This window comes from Lactuca sativa, chromosome 9 (assembly GCF_002870075.4).
Source record: "Lactuca sativa cultivar Salinas chromosome 9, Lsat_Salinas_v11, whole genome shotgun sequence".
In the NCBI taxonomy this organism is placed as follows: Eukaryota; Viridiplantae; Streptophyta; class Magnoliopsida; order Asterales; family Asteraceae; genus Lactuca; species Lactuca sativa.
In genome coordinates, this window is record NC_056631.2 from 100125621 (window position 1) to 100146722 (window position 21102).

General features: G+C 32.6%; 2 protein-coding genes and 1 long non-coding RNA gene across 4 annotated transcripts; all 3 read right to left on the reverse strand.

Annotated features, from left to right (window-relative positions):
- Positions 1-1810: 1810 nt before the first annotated feature.
- LOC122195987 (DNA-directed RNA polymerases IV and V subunit 2) lies at positions 1811-3108 on the reverse strand. Its single transcript, XM_042898284.2, has 2 exons — positions 2314-3108; positions 1811-2146 (listed from the first exon to the last, which is right to left on the reverse strand). Exons 1-2 carry the CDS (start codon positions 2692-2694, stop codon positions 2012-2014), a joined length of 516 nt encoding a protein of 171 aa, XP_042754218.1. The 5' UTR covers positions 2695-3108; the 3' UTR covers positions 1811-2011.
- Positions 3109-6290: 3182 nt separating this feature from the next.
- On the reverse strand, positions 6291-8256 carry LOC122196076 (uncharacterized). Its single transcript, XR_006187337.1, has 2 exons — positions 8038-8256; positions 6291-6704 (listed from the first exon to the last, which is right to left on the reverse strand). It is a non-coding gene; the product is annotated as an uncharacterized LOC122196076 (long non-coding RNA).
- An 8373-nt stretch (positions 8257-16629) lies between these two features.
- Positions 16630-20458, reverse strand: LOC111915060 (auxin response factor 16). Of its 2 annotated transcripts, XM_023910766.3 has the most exons (4): positions 20101-20458; positions 18609-19661; positions 17886-18529; positions 16630-16871 (listed from the first exon to the last, which is right to left on the reverse strand). In XM_023910766.3, the coding sequence occupies exons 2-3, from the start codon at positions 19614-19616 to the stop codon at positions 17933-17935; spliced, it is 1605 nt and encodes a 534-aa protein (XP_023766534.1). In that variant the 5' UTR covers positions 19617-19661; positions 20101-20458; the 3' UTR covers positions 16630-16871; positions 17886-17932. The 2 variants fall into 2 exon arrangements, with proteins under 2 accessions (XP_023766534.1, XP_042753951.1); XM_042898017.2 differs by lacking the exon at positions 20101-20458 and having other exon boundaries at positions 18609-20034.
- Positions 20459-21102: the final 644 nt, after the last annotated feature.

The window sequence follows — 21102 nt, forward strand, 5'->3', positions numbered from 1 at the left end:
GCTAAATTAGTTGAGAATACTTTTTTATTTAGGATAAAAGTCTTTGTTCTTGTGTTGAGAAATTGTTTGTTGGTGTAGTTGCTTCCATGATCAGTTTAACTAAAAGTGGTGTTGAAACATCTATAGAGTCTTTCATTAGTTATACATTGTAAGTGTGTTTCAAATCAAGCAACAATGAATGACATCTTACCTTTCTACAGGTGGTTGTATCAATGAGTATTGGAAACACGTTGTTGCATTTCAGCCTTGCAAGTGACCTCTGTGCTCCTGTCAAATTATCAAATTGACCCCGGAAGCAACATTATCCCAACAGCAGGATGCAGGGATCCATGATGTTCTCAAGAATGTTAGGCACTACAACTGCCTTTTTGCTGGCGGTGCTTGCATTTTCATTCTGGTAGGTTACTTGACTATTGGCACTAGACATTAAAGGGGGATAGTTTTGTCTTTTCCCTAAGTTTTTTCTTCTTGAAGCAATTATGAAGAAATCTGATGACAAATTATCAAATTGACCCCGGAAGCAACATTATCCCAACAGCAGGATGCAGGGATCCATGATGTTCTCAAGAATGTTAGGCACTACAACTGCCTTTTTGCTGGCGGTGCTTGTATTTTCATTCTGGTAGGTTACTTGACTATTGGCACTAGACATTAAAGGGGGATAGTTTTGTCTTTTCCCTAAGTTTTTTCTTCTTGAAGCAATTATGAAGAAATCTGATGATTGTGAGTTTCTTGTGACAGCAAGTGCTTCAGTTGCCTTTATTTGTCAAGTGTTTCAGTTGCCTTTATAGACCTATTGCTTATCTTTGCAGATTGCTTTAGTTGCAGTTAAGAAACAACAACATTCTTTCATTTACTTGTTTATTATTATTACATGCATTTAGGTGCTAAGTTTTGAAGGAATTGTTGAATCTTATTTCTTGTTTGCTCCTGTTTCTTGGTGCTCTTTATACACTTAGCCCTTTTGACTTCCTCCTAAGATGTGAGTTATATATTCAATGTTGTTTAATACAAAGGTGTGCATTTTGTACCTTTATTAACATTTAAGTTTCTTCTTATTATTTATTATTTTTAATAATTACAATTGGTTTATTCTAGATTGAAGCCCATGATCATCAGCTATACAATGATATTGATTACATTCATTTATGCTATTTTTCCTATTGTTGATTGCTGTTTAATTTTGTTGTTTTGTGATATTGCTGTTTTGCTATTTTGCTATTGCTGTTTTGTTGTTTTAATAATGTAAATTGAATATGGTCTTTGACACAAAATTGAAATTTTAAATTTTTTTTTTTAAATAAAACGAAGTTAGCTACGGAATATTTAGGTATGTAGCTATTCCGTGGCTATTTAGGTTCGTAGCTATTCCGTAGCTATTTAGCTCCGTAGCGATTCCGTAAAAATTTCGTAGCTATTTTTTTCCGTAGCTATGGTAGCTACGAAATTTTCTGTAGCGGTTCCGTAGCTATAATTTAGCCACGGACCATTATACTACAATCATTTTTCCGTAGCTATCTGCTTATCGCTACGGAATAACTACGGATTGTGCTGTAGTTATTGATCAAGTTTTCTAGTAATGAGTACATAAATGCACATGTAGTTTATGGATTGTCAAAAGTCATATTCGTATAAAAGTAAATGCCCTCCTCGAGCTAAAAAAATTAAATCATTAATTTGTTGTGTTCAAAACACAACAAAAAGCACTATTTATAATGTGGGATTTTGTGATAACTAATGGTACACATAAATATATCTCTTCTCGTGAATTACTATAATATATGCAAGATATGCACCTTTAAGAGAGCTATTAATTGAATTAGTAACAAAGTGAATGATTTTGCAGATTATTTTAGAGTCCATAACAACTCATCAATCCATCATGTGTCAATAGAAATAAACTAGGAGAAAGTACATATATGATGTCACCTTCTTAGCCCCCTTGATAATGAAATGGCCTCCTTGGTCATAATCACAGTCATCTTTCTCAACTCCACTCATCCAACACGTATCAGAATTGATCATCACCGGAATCCTCCCAATATAATTCGCCCTCCTCAGGCTCATTTTCAAGTATCTTCTTCTCTACATACGTCTCCTTACCGGTTTTGAACTTGTCACTTCTTGCAAGCTCTTGGGTATACACCTAAAAATGTGATAACTGATAAGCGTACAATAACAAAAGATTCACACATCAAATCCACAAGGACAAGCATAACGCATCAGATAATCACTGTTGCACCAAAGCCTAAACATATCATGATTCATTAGCTAGATGTTAGAAAGAGACGTCATAGGTATCGTATTTATTACCTGTAATTTGAACTGAACTTGCATTCTGGATGAGTAGGTCATATTCTGAAGACGAGCATGTCTTGGTAAGTACACGACGGATTCATCACCACCCTCGGCAGCAATATACCGTGGTCGCTCAAGAGTCACCTTCCCGAACTTTATTGAAGCGTATCTCCATTCATTATCACGCTTTTTTGAGGGATCAAAACCAGGCTCAACCATGATGTCACCGATGGAATCGAAAACATTTTGAATTCCAACGTTGGTGAAATCATTGTATGAGTTGATCTGGTTACTTATAAGACCATAGTGTTTGAAAAATGAGGTCGATGCCTTTTTGCAGAATTTCTTTAAGAATGACTCGTCGAAATCTTTAACTGATGGCGCATCATCCATCATACCATCGTGGTCGTTGTTGGGTAATCTTGATTCAGGATATGGATATGGGTATGGGTTAATGGTTAGTATTTGTTTGATTTATTTAGTTTAAATAAATGGTGTTTGACTAGTTCATTAGAAGTGCACGTGGGTATACTTGGTCTTTAAAGCATCCTAGTCTTAAGGAGTAGTTAGCTAGGTTGTAGACTGTTTTAGTTTGTTTCCATTGGATATGTACTACAGGCTATACATATAGCCTTTGTTTTCTGAATATGTGAAGTTAGTGTACAGCAGCTTTGAGTCCAAAATACTTCCATCTCTCCATATTTGCTTTTTGTATACATATATACTTGTGAGTGTGTTTTATTTGAGAGACCACTTGAGGGCCTGTGATCCAACAGTCGTCGTCATCGTCGTCTATGTCGACATGCACTGGATTCTCTTTGAAGCTAGGTCCTCCCTCTTCCATGTTATCTGAAACTTTCAAATATAGTGGTAGATCTGATCAGTAAATAATCAAATACCAACAAACATGCAAATAGCTAAAATCCCATGTTTATCAAACCCAAGCTCAAGCAAAACGATCGAGTGTATGATAAAATGCAACTAGGGAAGGCAAAGAAAATAAAGTGGATCGAACACAAGTAACGTTTTAAACCCCTTGACGATTAAGCTTTTCATTTTTTTACGAAACCAAACAATCACTTGGCATCTTGCCGATTAAACTTCTTTTCATGGCATTTCAAAATTTCAGTAAATTGAAAAAGAACACGCAGCTGTACATGAAATTTTCATAGAGATACATACAAATAAGTGAATAACTGAATCTATGTTGGAGCTTGATGGTGTTTTCACCTTCCGTCAAATTCGAAGTTTTTAGAAGGCCCATAAATCAAAACGCAGTTACCACTGTTAAAATTATGATTATTAAGATAAGATTTTAGAGGGACAAGGGCGAGGCAGTAGCTGAAAATCAATGATTCGGCGCAAAATATCTAATAGATTTACCAAAATGTCCCTAATGTTTTCCATGCATTTTTTATTTTTTGTCCCTCTACTTTTTAACGTAAGTTTTTCTAGGTTCAGACTTCTCGATACTCAATCAAATTCTTTTCGTGATTGAATTTAGAGCATCCATAATCGTGAGTTCAATGGAAGAGTTGAATGAGTTGGCAAATTCATGTGTCATTCAATGGATGAAACTCTACCATTGTAAGATGTCACCTTGGCATTCAATGGATTTGGAGTTCAATAACCATTGAACTCTTCAATGGGAAAAAAAAAGTTTTAATTCTTAAATATTTACTATACATTACATTTTATAACATTCTATTAAACTTTATAGAGTTTAATGCATTGTAGAGAAAAATATAATAGAGTTGTATGGATTGTAGAATGATGATGTGACAATCGTTGAACTCTATGCAGTTCAATGCATTGTGGATGCCCTTAGTTCTCGAGTCTCATATAGTAAGTCCTGAGCTCTTTCTTATATATCGAGGATCGTCGAAATAAGCAAGAATACTATTTCTACGGAGAATACCATTTTTTGGTATTTCCATTGAGACATCTGAAGAAGGTATTAGTTGGTTCTCACCTTCTTGAATCGATTCGAGTGGGATGATGAATCTATTTCTTCGCCTCTTTGCCAATAAATCAGAATTACCGTCAAGAATGGCCGGATATCTGAGATTACAATGATCCGTACATGTCATTCGATTCAGTTCTGAATAATCATGAATCCTATCTCCTTTTTACTAACGTTAGGTGTGACTTGACAACAATATTAAGTCTCAAGTTTTTCCGAACCTTGTCGAGCTACATCGTCGGTAAAGCGTGACATAAGACGGCAATTTTATATGTATTTTCAACTATTATTCATTTTTATACACATATATAAGTTAAGGCGGCCTTTTGATAAAGCTTGACAGCAGATACAAGCTTAGGAGCCATGGCGCGTCATGGCGAGCTATTTAGAACCTTAATCAAAACTCATAAGAAATCAAATATTCTTTTATTTTTTGTTTTTATTTATTTTTTTTATTTATTAGATTAATACGAATGTTAAAATTAAGAGTTGACATTAACTAGTGGATGCATTATTGGCGTGGGTTTTAATGGGTTTCAACCAAATATATCAAGAAAATCTATAAATTATGGAATGATAACAACGGAAACTTAGATTTTCATAACATTAATATATACGTTAGATTTGATACAGACAAAATTGTAAGATTGGTCCCTGTGGTATTCAAAAAACTTTGGATAGGGTCCAAAAAGTTTCTCACTTGCATAGAAGGTCCAAAATCAAGGTTTATCTGTGTTTTTAGTCCAAAAAAACTTAAAATGACGGTTATACCCTTTTAATTTCTTTTTTATATTTTTTTAATTTTCAAATACTACTTTAATTTAAAATAAATAGAAAAGGAAATAATTCTCTCTCTCTCTCTCTCTCGTTTCTACACCATCGGCGAGAAAAAAGGGGGAACCGGCAACCCTCCTCCACCCCTCCTTCCTGTCAATTGGAAATAACCAAACACCCCTGAGTATCGTCACTTCCTTCGGCTGCTACTTCGGTGTTTCTTTCCCTTTACCCCTCATGTTTTGCCAACGGAATAGAAGGAGAACAACCAAGGAGGTCACCGGAGCAGCCCCCTCGCTGTAATAGTCACCCAACAGCGTAAGCCACCTTCATTTTCTTCTTTCATTTTGGCGATGGACCAAAACTCCATCGAACCACCCATTTTGTGCTTTTGCTCTTCTTCTTTCTCCCTTCGATCCAATCGGTTCCCTTTCCCCCTCGATTTGGGGTCGCTGACAACAAGCGAAGAACCTAGGGGAGTTCGTCGGAGATCGACTCCTTCTCGCGATCTGTTTGACCAACAGATCACCACCTTGACTGCTTATATTTGTGTTCTTTCTTACTTCTCCCAATCAGTGAAGACGAAGAGTAAACCCACAAAGGGTCGTCGGTCTTGACAGACCCCCTTGCCCCTCTTTGCGATTTCCCATTTACACCTCAGCTCCAGTCAATTTGCCTTTCGTTCGTGTGTTCTTTGTCCAATATGATGGAGACGATAATTATTCAAGGTCAAAGTGGGTTTGGCTTTTTGGGGAAGATGAAGTTATAAGAATATGTCTTGTAAAAGTCTCAAACCAATGGAGGGAGAGAGAGAGAGAGAGAGAGAGAGAGAGAGAGAGAGAAAATTATTTCCTTTTCTATTTATTTTTAAATTAAAATAGTATTTGAAAACTTAAAAAAAATATATATATATATATATATATATATATATATATATATATATAAAAGAAAGTAAAGGGTATAATCGTCATTTTAAGTTTTTTTGGACCAAAAACACAGAAATTCCTTGATTTTGGACCTTCTATGCAAGTAAGAAACTTTTTGGACTCTATCCAAAGTTTTTTGAATACCACAGGGACCAATCTTGCAGTTTTGTCATTTGATACAAAAGTAAAACTTTAAACATTTTGAAACTTAGAGGAAACCTAAATGATTCCTACATTATGAAAAAGATGCATGAAAAGCAATATAATTCCAATAAGTGGAAGAAAGTTATATATATATATATATATATATATATATATATATATATATATATATACAAAGTGTATCCATGGATTAAAGCATCACTGCAGGTTTCAATATTTTGGTCTGAAGATATACAATCATTAATTAATTACTTGGCTTATTCTTTAGGAATGCACTTAATATACTTATGCTAAAATCACACCTCAGGCAATTCACATATGATGGATTCTTCTGTAGTAGCTTTAGCTTGGAGCATTCTGGAGGGAGATGATTGAGAGGCTCCTAAGTAAGAAAGTTGTATAAATCTCATTATTCCACCATGATGATTAGAAATATGCATATCACGATATAACCATTTAAAAGCATGAATACATTATTATTATAAACAAAAGGGAGGTGCAAAAACATAACTTTGCAAGTTGTTCAGCCATATGATGGTTCACATCCGCACAACTATAAGTTCTACTTTCATATTCCCTTCCTGTAAGAAAAAAAATAGTTTTTAAAATGTCAAACAATTAAAGAGAAACCCAATAAAAATAAGATTCTTAAACATGTATGGGACATATTAGATTAATAACAACATTTGTCTTGGCCATGATTAGCTTAATACAGTCTTCACCTCTTAGGTTATATTTCATGGGAACAATTTGTGTGACTTAAAAAGAGTAAGGAATGACAGTTTCCTTGTGTTGATAATTAAGACGTAACCTTTGGTACGTAGTAAATGTGTAAAAGACAAAACCTTTGGACGAAAAGTACAACATTACAAACTATAATTTGGTGCATTTCGGTCGGTTACCTTCAATGTTGCAATCAAGAACAACATAGCAAAGCTTCTTCAAGCCATTAAATATTTAGTACATTCCTATGGATTATGGAATGCAACATTCCATTATATTCCAATTTCTATCAAATTATGGAATTAACCATTCCATTCTATTTGAAAGCAATATCTATCAACAACACTATATAAATCACACTTCCTTCATATTCAATCCTATCTTTTTAAGTCAAATACTAAAATATCCTCATAACATGTATATCAAAGTATACACAAACTATTAAAAAATATTATAAGCAAAAATTTAAAATTTCTTGATTTTTATTATAAGATTCCATATCATTTCCTGGCAACTAAAAGCATGACAAATTCCCTTCCTCACAATAACTTTCTGCAAACCAAATGAAGATGGAATACGTTTGAAATTTCAAATTTGTATTATTTACTTTTAGGATATATATATATATATATATATATATATATATATATATATATATATATATATATATATAGAGAGAGAGAGAGAGAGAGAGAAAGAGAAAGAGAGGGGGAGTCTATCTTTAAAAAACCAAGTATAATGAAAGACCTTGTTGCATACGAAGCAGGAGGGATATTTTCGTCTAATAAATATAATCAGTTCTGAATACCATTTGCATAAAGTATGAAGGGAACCTAGTTATGTAATGTGAAAATGTCATTAAACAATCACTAAAGATCACTTACCTTGTACAAGGTACTTCTTTAGCAGATCTTTATATACAGAGCAAAAAGTCCATTAAGGGCAAACATCAAATTTTTTTTTTATAAAATTTTGTTTGTTTTGTTTCATTGGGACAAAATTGTAAGAATGTTATGATGGGATTTATAGGTTACAAAAATCATATTTTGGTGAAAAAACTTAAACCCTAAATTTTCATGCAACCAAAGGATCTATGTTTTCACTATTGAATGCAATAACCAATTGAACATCAAGAACCCTACAAGAACCCAAGTATTTTCGAATATCATAAAAGGGTTTAGAAAAACATACCTCTTGATTATACTAGTAGATAATCAAACAAAATCCTTCTTATAGTCACTTGGAAGCTAGCACCAAAAATCTCGCGCCTCATATGGTTCACACCCAACCCTAGCAACAAGGAGGCTTAAAGAGAGAGAAGAGGGATATGTTGATAATGAAGAAAAAGGTTGTTAGACAAAAATCTATATGATTTTGTGTTTATGTTTTATAGGATGGGCAATATGTTGATTCAGGTGGTAATGCATATGAACTAGCAATCCCCACTTTATTCCAATATATACATAATAACTTTCCTATGTTTTTTAAGTAAAGTATCCATTTTGATGGTGGTGAGGATTAGGTAGAGTTGAAGGAAGAATAAACATGCCCTGTAGTATAGGAGACAATCAGAGATCCCGAAAATCCTAAGCATTACTTGTGATTCGGTAAGTCTAACCATTATTCCTCGGTTTTATCTTTTCCCAACATAATTTAAGCATATTCTAAGTTTTATTTTAATTAATAATATGTCTGGTGTGCAAGATCCTATCTTGGCCAATAAGAGAAAGTGTAATCAAGAGTGGCAATCTATCTTGCTTCCCTTTCAACTTTATTCCACATTGTTTGGGTATGTGTAAAAGGGTAGTTTCAAAAAGTTCATATTGTTATTTCAACATTTGGCCAGAAAAATGGAGTTGGTGACTATTGGTGTCATTGAGCAACTCTAATGTAGCTTTACTTTAATTGTGATGTTTCACTTTGTTTTTTGGAAGAGGACTTGGTATGCGTAATTACATTATAATGCAAATAAATTAATAAACATTTTTATCTCTTACATTTGTAGAAGTTTGGTTGAAAATGGATCAACTCTTTTTCAACTTAAATGTAAAAGAGTTGTAGGGTCTTTAGAAATGTATATTAAAAAAATATGATAAATATTAATATGAATTGCATCATGTAGTTGACAAAATAATGATGCATAATCAAGTTAAATAAAAGAAATTTAACAATATAAAAGAAAGTTGTATTTATTTTTTTTACTTTTATTTTAAATCCCTTCAATATTTGAAAATAATATTCTTTTTACGATCAGATGTTAGTAGTTTATGTATCATCCTATTGTATTTCTCAAAAAACAACCTTGATTATATTACAATGTTTAATTGACATGCTACTCATTCTATGAGTTTTTTATAAACAACATTCTAATTGTTCTTAAGGTCTATAAGAAACCATGATTTTTTTTTCGAATGGTTTTTATGCTAATGAAATACCCATTTTAACAAAAAAGTAACCAACTAGGTATTTTTTGGAAACTGATGTTTTGTTAAACAAGAATATGAATTTTTTTTCACAAACTTATTAGTTGTACTTCGAAAGTAAAATGTTATAATAGTGTGTATGAAAAAATATTATAGCATTGTACCTTTGAAGTACAATGATTTAGTAAGGAAAAATAGAAATATAAATGGAAAAACGTTATAACATTGTACTGTTAAAGTATGGTTCACTACAAACAACGACATTGTATTTTGAAAGATATTATGAACCATCCGGTGTTTTTTCAATAATACATTGAATGATATTTTTGAAAGATATTATTAATCATAAAAGCGATGAATGCAGTAAATGATACATTGTTCGTTGAAAAAAAAACATAAATCACTAAATTGAAACCAATGTTTAGTGATAATTTCAATACATTGTATCTTATTTTTAATATGACATGTGTCCTAAAACAAACTAATATCTGAGTTAAAACTAATCATTTCTCACAGAAAAGAAATTAATTATCGAAACAAATTATTTGCAACCATCGCTTGGCGCGGGTAAACGGCTAGTATATATATATATATATATATATATATATATATATATATATATATATATATATAGAGAGAGAGAGAGAGAGAAAGAGAGAAAGAGAAAGAGAGGGGGAGTCTATCTTTAAAAAAAACAAGTATAATGGAAGAACTTGTTGCATACGAAGCAGGAGGACTATTTTTGTCTAGTAAATATAATCAGTTTTGAATACCATTTGCATAAAGTATGAAGGGAACCTAGTTATATAATGTGAAAATGTCATTAAACAATCACTGAAAGATCACTTACCTTGTACAGGGTACTTCTTTAGCAGCGTACTTCTTTAGCAGATCTTTATATACAGAGCAAAAAGTCCATTAAGGGCAAACATCAATTTTTTTTATAAAATTTTGTTTGTTTTGTTTCATTGGGACAAAATTGTAAGAATGTTATGATGGGATTTGTAGGTTACAAAAATCATATTTTGGTGAAAAAACTTAAACCCTAAATTTGCATGCAACCAAAGGATCTATGTTTTCACTATTGAATACAATAACCAATTGAACATCAAGAACCTTACAAGAACCCAAGTATTTTCGAATATCATAAACGAGTTTAGAAAAACATACCTTTTGATTATACTAGTAGATAATCAAACAAAATCCTTCTTATAGTCACTTGGAAGCTAGCACCAAAAATCTCGCGCCTCATATGGTTTACACCCAATCGTAGCAACAAGGAGGCTTAAAGAGAGATGAGAGGGAGAGTAGAAATTTTGAATTTTTCTTGGCATAATGAGATGGCTGAAATTATGAACCCCATGGAGGGTTATATAGGCGGCTAAGTGAACTAGGATAAGACAGGTTTCCTTAGATAAACGATATCTCGTTTCCTTGCTCCCTAAGGCACCCAAGGCTCCCTTAATGCCCAAGGAAATCCTAGAACCCTTCTAGAATTCCCCCCCCCCCCCCATTGGAGAGAGGTTCTAGAATTGGTCAATGTTTAGCTTTTGAACATTATCACCTTTAGTCCTTCTACTTTTAGTTATTCCAATTAATCCCCAAATTAATTTTGATTAATTTTTGATAATTTTGTAATTAAATGATACTATTTCTAATTAATATATTATTCTCATAATATCGTAATAAATTATTTATTTTGATTTTTAATTAATTTATTAATCACATAATAAATTAATAAATAAGTCTCTCTCTCTAAAAGTCATCATATTCAATTACTAGGTTTGAGGGCAACCCAAAAGAACTTTGCTAATAATTCAAGTATATACCAATTCGGTTATTGGCTTAAACACCTAATCCAATAGTCTCCAACTTGGATAAGTCTATAACTGCAATTACCAATATTATAACTTATAAATTAGACAGCAAAGAGTGCTTCCATAGCAATTGTTGAACTCTGAGTTAAACATACATTTGGTCCTAAGATAAGTGATCCAGTAATCCTCCGTTCTACCAGATATCATACATACATGAGACATGGATTAGAATCAATCTCGTTGTCCAAGTTTTGTTTCCCAATTTCCTGATTCATGATGATGACATAAGACTTTAAATTCAACACATCAGTCGAGTCCTGTTCGGGCCCAACACTATAAGTCAACACAAAATCACCAAGGGGCCAAAGATGTCACTTTCCTGTTAGGACAAAAGGAACAAATAAACTTTGACTTATATGCTTGCATCCTTTACTCACCAAATCATACATGATACTGTATTTTATAACATCATATTACTGATGTGTTTTCACAATACCAATGCATAACCGAATTGTAAATTACAACTTATATATATATATATATATATATATATATATATATATATATATATATATATATATATCTGTTTTTAGAATATAAGATATTATCGTCTTAGAATTACTCATGATATAATCCATGACGTAATTCTCTGAGCGTGGGTCTATCCAATACTTAAATATCCATTTCTAAGTACTCAGGAATGTTGTAGTGATACAGTTGTTATGTCTAACTCTCTTAGACAATCTACAATCCAATTCATGATAGTCTTAATTCACTCCTTACTTCCTAAAGTATGAGTGGCTGTGGAATTTGAATAATTAAATCATTCAAAAAGTAAAACATGCAAAACGAAACACAAGAATAAATAATTGAAAAAGGTAGTACACAAACTCATAAATAATTTATATCATTTAATCACTAAAATTTAATTACATTTATTTTGTTACAAGTTTCAAACTACTCATCTAACTACTAAACCTAATATCATCTCTTAAACCAATGCTCCTAGCGTGCTAATTATGCTTGATCATACTCAGAGCCTTCATCAAAGGATGTGCAAGATTCTCTTCTGATGATACCATCTTCACAATGAGGTTACCTTCTTCTACTCTATGTCTGATGTAATGATACTTTATGTTGATATGTCTTAATTTACCATAGTCTCCCGGTTCTTTTGTCAAAGCAACCGCACCTTCATTATCTCAAAAAAGTTTCATTGGCTCCTAAATGGTTGGAACTACTCCAAGATCTCTGATAAAGTTTTTCAACCAAGCCGCTTCCTTTGATGCTTCCCTTGTTGCTATGTACTATGATTTGCAAGTAGAATCAGCCACCATATCTTACTTGGAACTTTTCCAAGTAACTGCTCTACCATTTAATGTGAACACCCAGCCAGATTGAGAACGAAAGTTGTCTCTATCTGCCTAAAAGATGGAATCACTATACCCTTTTACTCTTAATGTATCACTGCCTCCAAAGACTAGAATCATACCCTTTGTCCTTCGTATATACTTGAGAATGTTCTTTACTACTGAAAAATGAGCTCTGCTCGGATTTCCCTGATAGCGACTGACCATGCTTAAAGCAAATGACACACCAGGACGAGTACATGTCATAGCGTACATGATCGATCCTACAACCGAAGCATAGGGGACTCGACTTGTATCATCTATCTCTTCATCCATACTGGGGCTTTGAGTCTTACTTAATTTGGCAATACTCTTAATAGGTAGCTCTCATTTCTTGGAATTTCCATACTAAACCGTTTTAGTACTTTGTCCAAGTATGTACTTTGACTAAGACCAATTAGTCCTTTCTTTCTATCTCTTAAAATTCTTATCCCAAGAATATATGTAGCCTCTCCTAGATCCTTCATAGTGAAACACTTTCCAAGCCAAGATTTTACTTATTTCGGATTGATAGTTAGGACTGACATTCCAGAAGTCATATCAATCATTCATGTATAGTCAAATCAATCATATATGTCATAGATTCCTGGTGAATATGAGTCACATACGCATATTTCAGACACACATTCCGAATATCACATTTTGGAGATGCAGATTCCGGACATTACATTCCATACACTTATTCCAAACATGGCATTTCAGACTATTAATATGTACCTATCATTCATCGTAAACGTAGAAATAAGTTGAGAATGAGTTCATCTGATTTTGGTGTTTGTCATTGTAAATAAGAAGATTGTTTTGTTTGTTCATATATTAACTCATTTATGGAAGACCTAGATTTCCCACTACCGGATAAAATGCATGATGACATTTTCCAAGTTATGAAGGCCGCTGAACAAGAAAACGAAAGAGATTCTGAAACAAGTCAAAAACTAAATCAACGTGTAGATGATCTAGCGGAACAAGTAAACAAAAAAGAAAACTAGGTTGTTGAAGCTATGAAAAATGTTAAAGAAGCTAAGAAGTGGATTCAACATGTAAATGTTGAGATTGATAAGCTTTGTGCAGAAAGGGACCGTCAAACAGATGCTAGAATTAGAGGAGTTTTTATTGACCGTGAACAAAATATGTATCTATTACAATTGCCTAATTTTTGGAAACCAATATATGTATTAGGATTTGTAACGATATTTGTACTAATGTTAATGAAAAACATTGTCATTTTAGATAACCCTACTGTTTCGTTTACATATTTAAGTTTCAAAAGTCATTAAAATATTAATATTTTGATATTACATTTCTAGAATAACCGGGAACTTGCATCCGGTGCAAACTATCGGTGTCTAAATGATTTTCAAACAATTCTGTGTAGGTTTAAATTAGGCTCAATTCATTATCTATCAGTTGGACTCGATCTTCTATTGTTGGAGTTGTCATCAACGCTTCTTCGATGAGGTTTATTGTGTTCACAAACTGTCTAATATCTTCATACATCGTAATGAGAAGCATTTGCATATTATACAATGCTAGTTTTCTCCGCTCGTCAGCCACAGAAGGTGGTAATGGAATTTTCAGTATCACCATTCGTTGTTTCGCATGTTGCTAATCACGAATGAACTCTAATGTAGTCATATCAACAAGACGTCGTTGCTTTTCTTCAAGACGTAGTATATCATATTCTATTGGAAACTCATCCTCATTGATCGAGTCACTGGATGTTGGAGACCGATTTTTTTTAAATATATTAACATACACATTAAAAACAGGGACTTGCATAAACGTATCCAACAATAAAACCAACCTGCTGAAACATAACTATAAAAAATATAATGACATTGCAATTAGTCTATAATAATAGGTTTGTCTGAACTTGCTCTGGTCCCATCTTTCAGAGTTCTATTTGCTTTCAATTTAAGTTTTAACACCCTTTCTGATTTCTTTCTTAATTTTATAGGTGCCTTTGTTGAGTTTATTTTTTATTTTTTAAATTAGCATCCTAATTTATTATCTGCAAAAACAAAATTCCAACAACATTTTAATACACATTACCATAAAACCAACTATGTTAACAAAATTTATTCGCTTTTACCATTATTGGGTGCAATTTTGAAAGCTCATGTAAATGGAATAAAACTTCTTCGTCCGTAAAGCCCATTTTTTTAGCAACATCCACACAAACTTGACTTTGGACTAACAGGGATTATTAAACAATGTCAGGAACCAAAAAAATTAATAATCAATTATCATTTCGGCTACTCATTCCAGGACATCATTCTAGACCAAGTTCTTCATATTCTGGAACATCATTATGGACCAAGATCTTCGTATTCCATTCCGGACCTACAGAACCTTTCCGAAATCCTTAGAAATCATAGTTCCGGACTAAAAAAATGGTCCTAAACACACTATAAGATACTTGCATGCACCTCATACATGTGCAGCAAAAAAAACATACAAATATTGGATATTTCGGACTCGTTCTTCGTATTCCAAAGTGTGCATCGCATTCTGGAATAAGTCTATTTGTTTCAAAACTAAAATGCAAGTAATTTAAAAAGTAGAAATCACTTGGTTTGACGAATCCATGTTGAAAATTAGTCCGAAATGAAGGTAAAAACAAACTTCGGAATTGGAGAATCCAGAATGCATATTCTAGATATTTGTGTGTGGGATATATATATATATATATATATATATATATATATATATATATATATATATATATATATATATATATATTGTAGCATTGAGCTACAATATTATATTTGGATCGTGTATTTTGGTCTGGAATAGTCTATTCTGAATAGATTGTTCTTGACCGAGTGGTCATTTCGCAAAAAAAAAAAGTTATTGTTATTAAAATAACATTAAAAAGTGATAAGTTTACTCAATTTTCCGGTTTGTTTTACTTATGTTGTCTTGATCCCCATCTCTTATTAGTTTTCTATACACAGTTTCATTGAATATAATTGTTAGCAAACAGTTAGTTTAGTATATATAGTTGATCAATAGTTTGATACAACAATGATGGTTCATACGACAAAGTTGAAAGAAATTTTTTATTGCTTTAAAAGCTCATTTCATTGATATCTTCTACTAAAACTAACAAAAGAACAACGTAAATATTGTACTTTAATATATCACAAAAAGGCTATTAAGTATTAACAATGGAAAATTACCGGCCAAAACAAACAAAGGAAATTTAATAAATGTTATATATTTAAAGTCAACAAGTATATATAGACAAAGAGGTTGAGGGAAGTAGATGGATAATTTCTAGGGTTGACTAATGGACTCATTGCCATCAAAAGAAACTACATACCAAACAAATGGTTTTGATTTTTACAAGAAAATATAGACCATACCGTAAAATACGATGGCATTTAACATAACCACATGATGATTACTTGAGTAATGCATAAGACAAAGTCTTCCGTATACAACTTGGATGCTGTTTATTTATTTTTTCTTTTTTTGAATAAAAATTAATAAGATTAAAAAGTAAACAACTAGATTTTTTCTAAACACAGAGAATTTCATATACCCTTCTTCACTCAAAATATTATTAGTATTTTACAATTGACCCTCTAATGAGTTAACATGTGATTTACCATGTCTTTAATTACTAGTTGTTTACCTATTTGTCCTTCTTTCGTCCCAACTTCTTGCAATCATTATATATTAATGCATATTGTGAAATTCTTTGCCAATATAAAAATAAATTTGGCATTTAGTCTTATTAGACGTATTATTTTATGTACAACATTTCATCTAGACAACTTCATAATCCATTCAATCATTTTATCCATACAAGACTTAACAAAGAAAAAAAAAACAACTCCTAGATCACAATGGTAGATTATACCATAAAAAGAATTGTGATTTCATATCACATAACACAAGTTATGCGGCTAAAATGAATAAACTATGGTAATTATCCATTTTATTTGAAATTTTTGAAACTTGAAACACCATGGTTTTTCTCAAATTTCAATTGGTTCAACAAATATGCACCAGAAACATGAACCATAAACACAATCACTCTTGACTTGAGAAAGTTGAAACACCTTTTTTCAGTGTAAAAATTGCCACAAAATGCATGACATTTCTTCCCCAAAACCCACAACAAACTTGTGCATCAACATTCCACCCAAATGATTCACCAGAAATCGGGTTTTTCAAACACATCAATAAAATATCAAAAGTCTAAACTAAATTCATAATAATGTCTCAAAATCGCTAGAAAAATGGACCTTTTTTCCCATAAATCCAAGAAAATAAACAAGAATTCAATTACCTCCTAACTTCCTACATTACCACTGCCTACTTCTTCCATTAAAACTATTAGCTCTTGTCCTGTCTTCAAGAACTCACTGCAATAACCCCAAAAATATATTATTTTCAGAATGTATATTAAATCTTTAATGTGTAAAATATAGAAAAAATAAATAAATAAATAAATAAACTTGTGTTTCACATTTTTTTTTTTCAATTTTGCCATCTACTATAATACTTTTTTACCACAAACTAGTTTTAATGTAATACGTAACGACCTATAACATTATACTTTTTTTAGACATTTACAAAAATGATCCCTGTGTTTCTGATTTGTTGTGTAGTCCAAAATTCAAACATTTTTCAAATTTGGCCCTTATTTCACGGTTTCCTATCAACTTTGGTCCCTCTAACTTTCAAATAAGGATAGAAATCAATATGAAACCTTGAAATAAGAAAAATAAATAAATAAAGACACAAAACCTTGAAATAAGGACCAAAACTAAAAAAGGGTTTCAGTTTTGGACCAGTCAGAAAACACAGGGACCATTTTTTAACTTACTCAACTTCGTTTTTACCCTTTAAAAAACTACTTTTCCTTTTTCAATATAGTTTCAGCATTTTTATCAATCTAGCCCCTGAACTATAACTTTTTATCATTTAGCCACAAAAACATCATTATAACAAATCGATTCAACTTCTTTTTTACCCTTTAAAAAAAGTACTTTTCCTTTTTCAATATAGTTTCAACATGTTTATCAATCTAGCCCCTAAACTATAACTTTTTATCATTTAGCCACAAAAACATCATTCAACTTCTTTTTTACCCTTTAAAAAAAGTACTTTTCCTTTTTCAATCTAGTTTCAACATTTTTATCGGTCTAGCCACTAAACTATAACCTTTTATCATTTAGCCACAAAAACATCATTATAGTTAATCGATTCAACTTCTTTTTTACCCTTTAAAAAAAGTACTTTTCCTGTTTCAATGTAGTTTCAACATCTTTATCAATCTAGCACCTAAACTATAACTTTTTATCATTTAGCCACAAAATTATCATTATAATATACATTAATCAATAACAAAAGTACAACATATCAATGCATAATACCTGAGGGGTTAGCAAGATTCTGTACAACTCTTGATATGGGTAAAAAGCTAAGAAGTCATTCGAGTAGATTTTTGTTGTTTTGACTTTTTTGACCATGGACCCGCTTCATCTGAAGAGCTTTCAACCGGACCATTCTGAAGGACCACTGAACCATCAGAAACATTTGGAGCCGCCGCCACGTCACCAGACCAGCTCTCTGACAGCTGTTGTTCGGTCAAAATCGGTTGACCAAAAAGCACAAAAATTGGTTTCTTCTTATTCTTACTCTTATCCTTTTCATCATTATCATCATCATTCATCTTGAAAGTATTCCCCATTGTTAGCAAGCAAGAAATGTGTTCATCGGTTTCTTTAGTTGTTTGACTTGTTGACTTGAATCTCGTTAAAGGGTTCGCGATTTCAATTGGGAATGATTTCAAATGGTTATTTTGTCCAAATTGGGAATTGTTCTGCCTGGCTCCCTGGATGCTTGTCGGGTGGTGGTGATTGGCGGTGGTTAGTGGCGGGAGATCGGGTGGTTGGAGGATTCTGAGTTTTTTTCGTGGTGGTGAAAATGGTGAAAGATGGATTGAAGATACGAGTTCAACTGACCATGGGTTGACTCGCTTCACATGTTGTAGTAAATCAGGTTCATCCCATGATACCTTCAATTCAATTTTATAAAGAAAAATTAAAATAAAAAACATTAAATCCTCATAGCAGAAGGGTTATTATAATTAATACCTGAAGAAGCCTCCAAGGAGAATTAGGGGAAAGTTGTTGATCATTGATGTGAATAGACGAAATTGTCCCCATGAACCAACTTATCCTTGAGGAATCCTCAGTTTCAAAAGCCATCTTGAATCTCATTCCAGGACACCATTGAATCCTCATAGCAGCCATGACAGTTGAAGCTTTCACACAGAACTCGGGTGTACTTGCACGCGGGTAATAAAAAACCTCAAACGGTTGACCATTTGCTGCCAATTTCACAGATTCAAAGACAGATTCACCATTGAATTTCTCAATAGGGTTTCTGAAAAACTTGTCGTTGTTCTCATTGATTCCTCTTTTTGCCCTTCGAATCCCAACACAGAGATCGTTATTATCAGATTTAAGAAATACGATTGAATCACCAGCTATGAGCTTCTTGTGGTTCACGAAATTGCTCCAACCTGTGGTTAAAAGATGGCGACGTGGGGTGCCTCTGTAAATATGTCTGAATTTCCAAATTTGTCCATGAACATCCTTGGCTAAGATGTTTTGAACAGGTGGGTCTGCGGTGTAATCGAGTTTAGGGAAAATGGTTTCTGCACAGTACCTCGGGACTGAGAATCCACCACCATTGTTAGCGTCTGATTGAGTTAATGTCTTTGAGAATGATGTTGGGTTTTCCTGATTTTGGTTGTTTTGATCGAACCCTAGAATCCCATTATCATCAGAATCAAAATCGTTGAGGTTTCTCAAGGGGAGAAGACCGATTTTAGCATAAACCTCATCGGTGTCGGGATCTGCCATGAACGTCACTTTGGAAACTTGACACAGAATGTAAGGTGGGATTCGAGAGAAATCCCCAAAATTCACGTTTCCCGATGCAGCATGTTCGGCGTGGCCTTGAGGGAAGTAGAACACCTTGGAGTTTAATGGCGGCAATTGTACCATACCACCAGCACATGCGTGCCATAACTGAGAATCCAAGCATTTGCCGACTTCATTAATGGAAGTGTTCACGGAATTCATTACACTGATCATCGTGAAATCGGAATCCGAATCCTTAATCTAGAACACGAAGCACCACTGTAAAACCACAATAAAAAACCGTATAAGTATATATGAAATCAAAATTTCGCAAAGCACAAAGTGTAAATTTCAATAGGAACTTGAGAATTCCCAAAAACAATACTAACTCCTGATCTAATTATCTATTACAATATAGTTTTGATTTTTACAGTGGGTTTCAAGTTCAGTTTCCGCAAAATTATCGATACCCCGATTTATTAGCAACAGGACACAACAGAAAACAACAAAACCCGCTGTTTGGTTGCCATAGTAGACAACAGAAACTTGATAATTCCCAAAATTAAATAAACAAAACAAAAAACGATCCTATCTTCTGATCTATAACAACAAAATTTCTAAGTGGGTTGAAGCTTAATCCGGTAATCCCCATGAAAAACATCGTCAACCCCAATTCCAATTCCAATTCCATAGCAATCTAACGAAAGAGGAAACATACCTAGAAGCATGAAGAATGGATGCAGTCGAATCTACAAATTCATAACTCTTCTTCTCCTTTTGCGATGAAAAACCCAGAGTTTAAATTGAATTTGGTTGGAGAGAAGGGAGTGAGATGTGAATGGGTGAAGAGTGTGGAGTGAATTTAAGCGAAAACAGAGAGAGACGGAGACAGAAAGGGTCACCTCACGCTTCTTTGCCGACCGGACGGTGGCTTACAACAGACAAATATGGATTCTGGTTTATACATATATACATATAGATAGAATATGTATACATATAGAGAGAGAAACAAGAGAGAGAGAGAGAGAGAGAGAGAGAGATGACTTCAAATACCAGACCTCCAAGCATTTCGCTGCGTGCTCTGCCCTCTACATAGTTTTGAATATTATTATTATATTATTATATAATCAAAATTAAATTATATAAATATCCGAATTCTTTTCTTTTTTCCCAAAATTATAAGCATTTACTCCATTTAAAAAGTTATAAAACATATATCAAATTTATTTTATGGTTTTTAATTTTTTATAAATAAAATGATATATTTATGTCTTGTTTAGTAGGGTAAAAGTAAAGCGTATAATGACTAGAAACCTTAGTTTGTAAAATATAAAATGACAGATGTGCGTTTATAATTAATAAATAATATATTGAAGAGAATTTTAAAAATTGTTTATGAGTCGTAACTTCTTAAAAAACTAAGTTATAAACTAGTTTTTTCTTTTTATCAGATATAACAACCTATATTTTTTGAAAAATAAATAATTGGAGTGTGTCAAATATAACCACTCCATCATTAAATGAACTGTTCAAAAAAATAAAGATAATAGATGTCGTGTATGTAATTTTAACTTCTGATTAAATGTTATGAAACTTAAGTCATCGAAGTCAATGTTTTAAAACTACATGTTTGATACGTATATTTATTGTAGGTATTAATAATATTACAATGATTTATGTTAGGTTTATACATATATCAATATATTTCTTTAAGTTTATA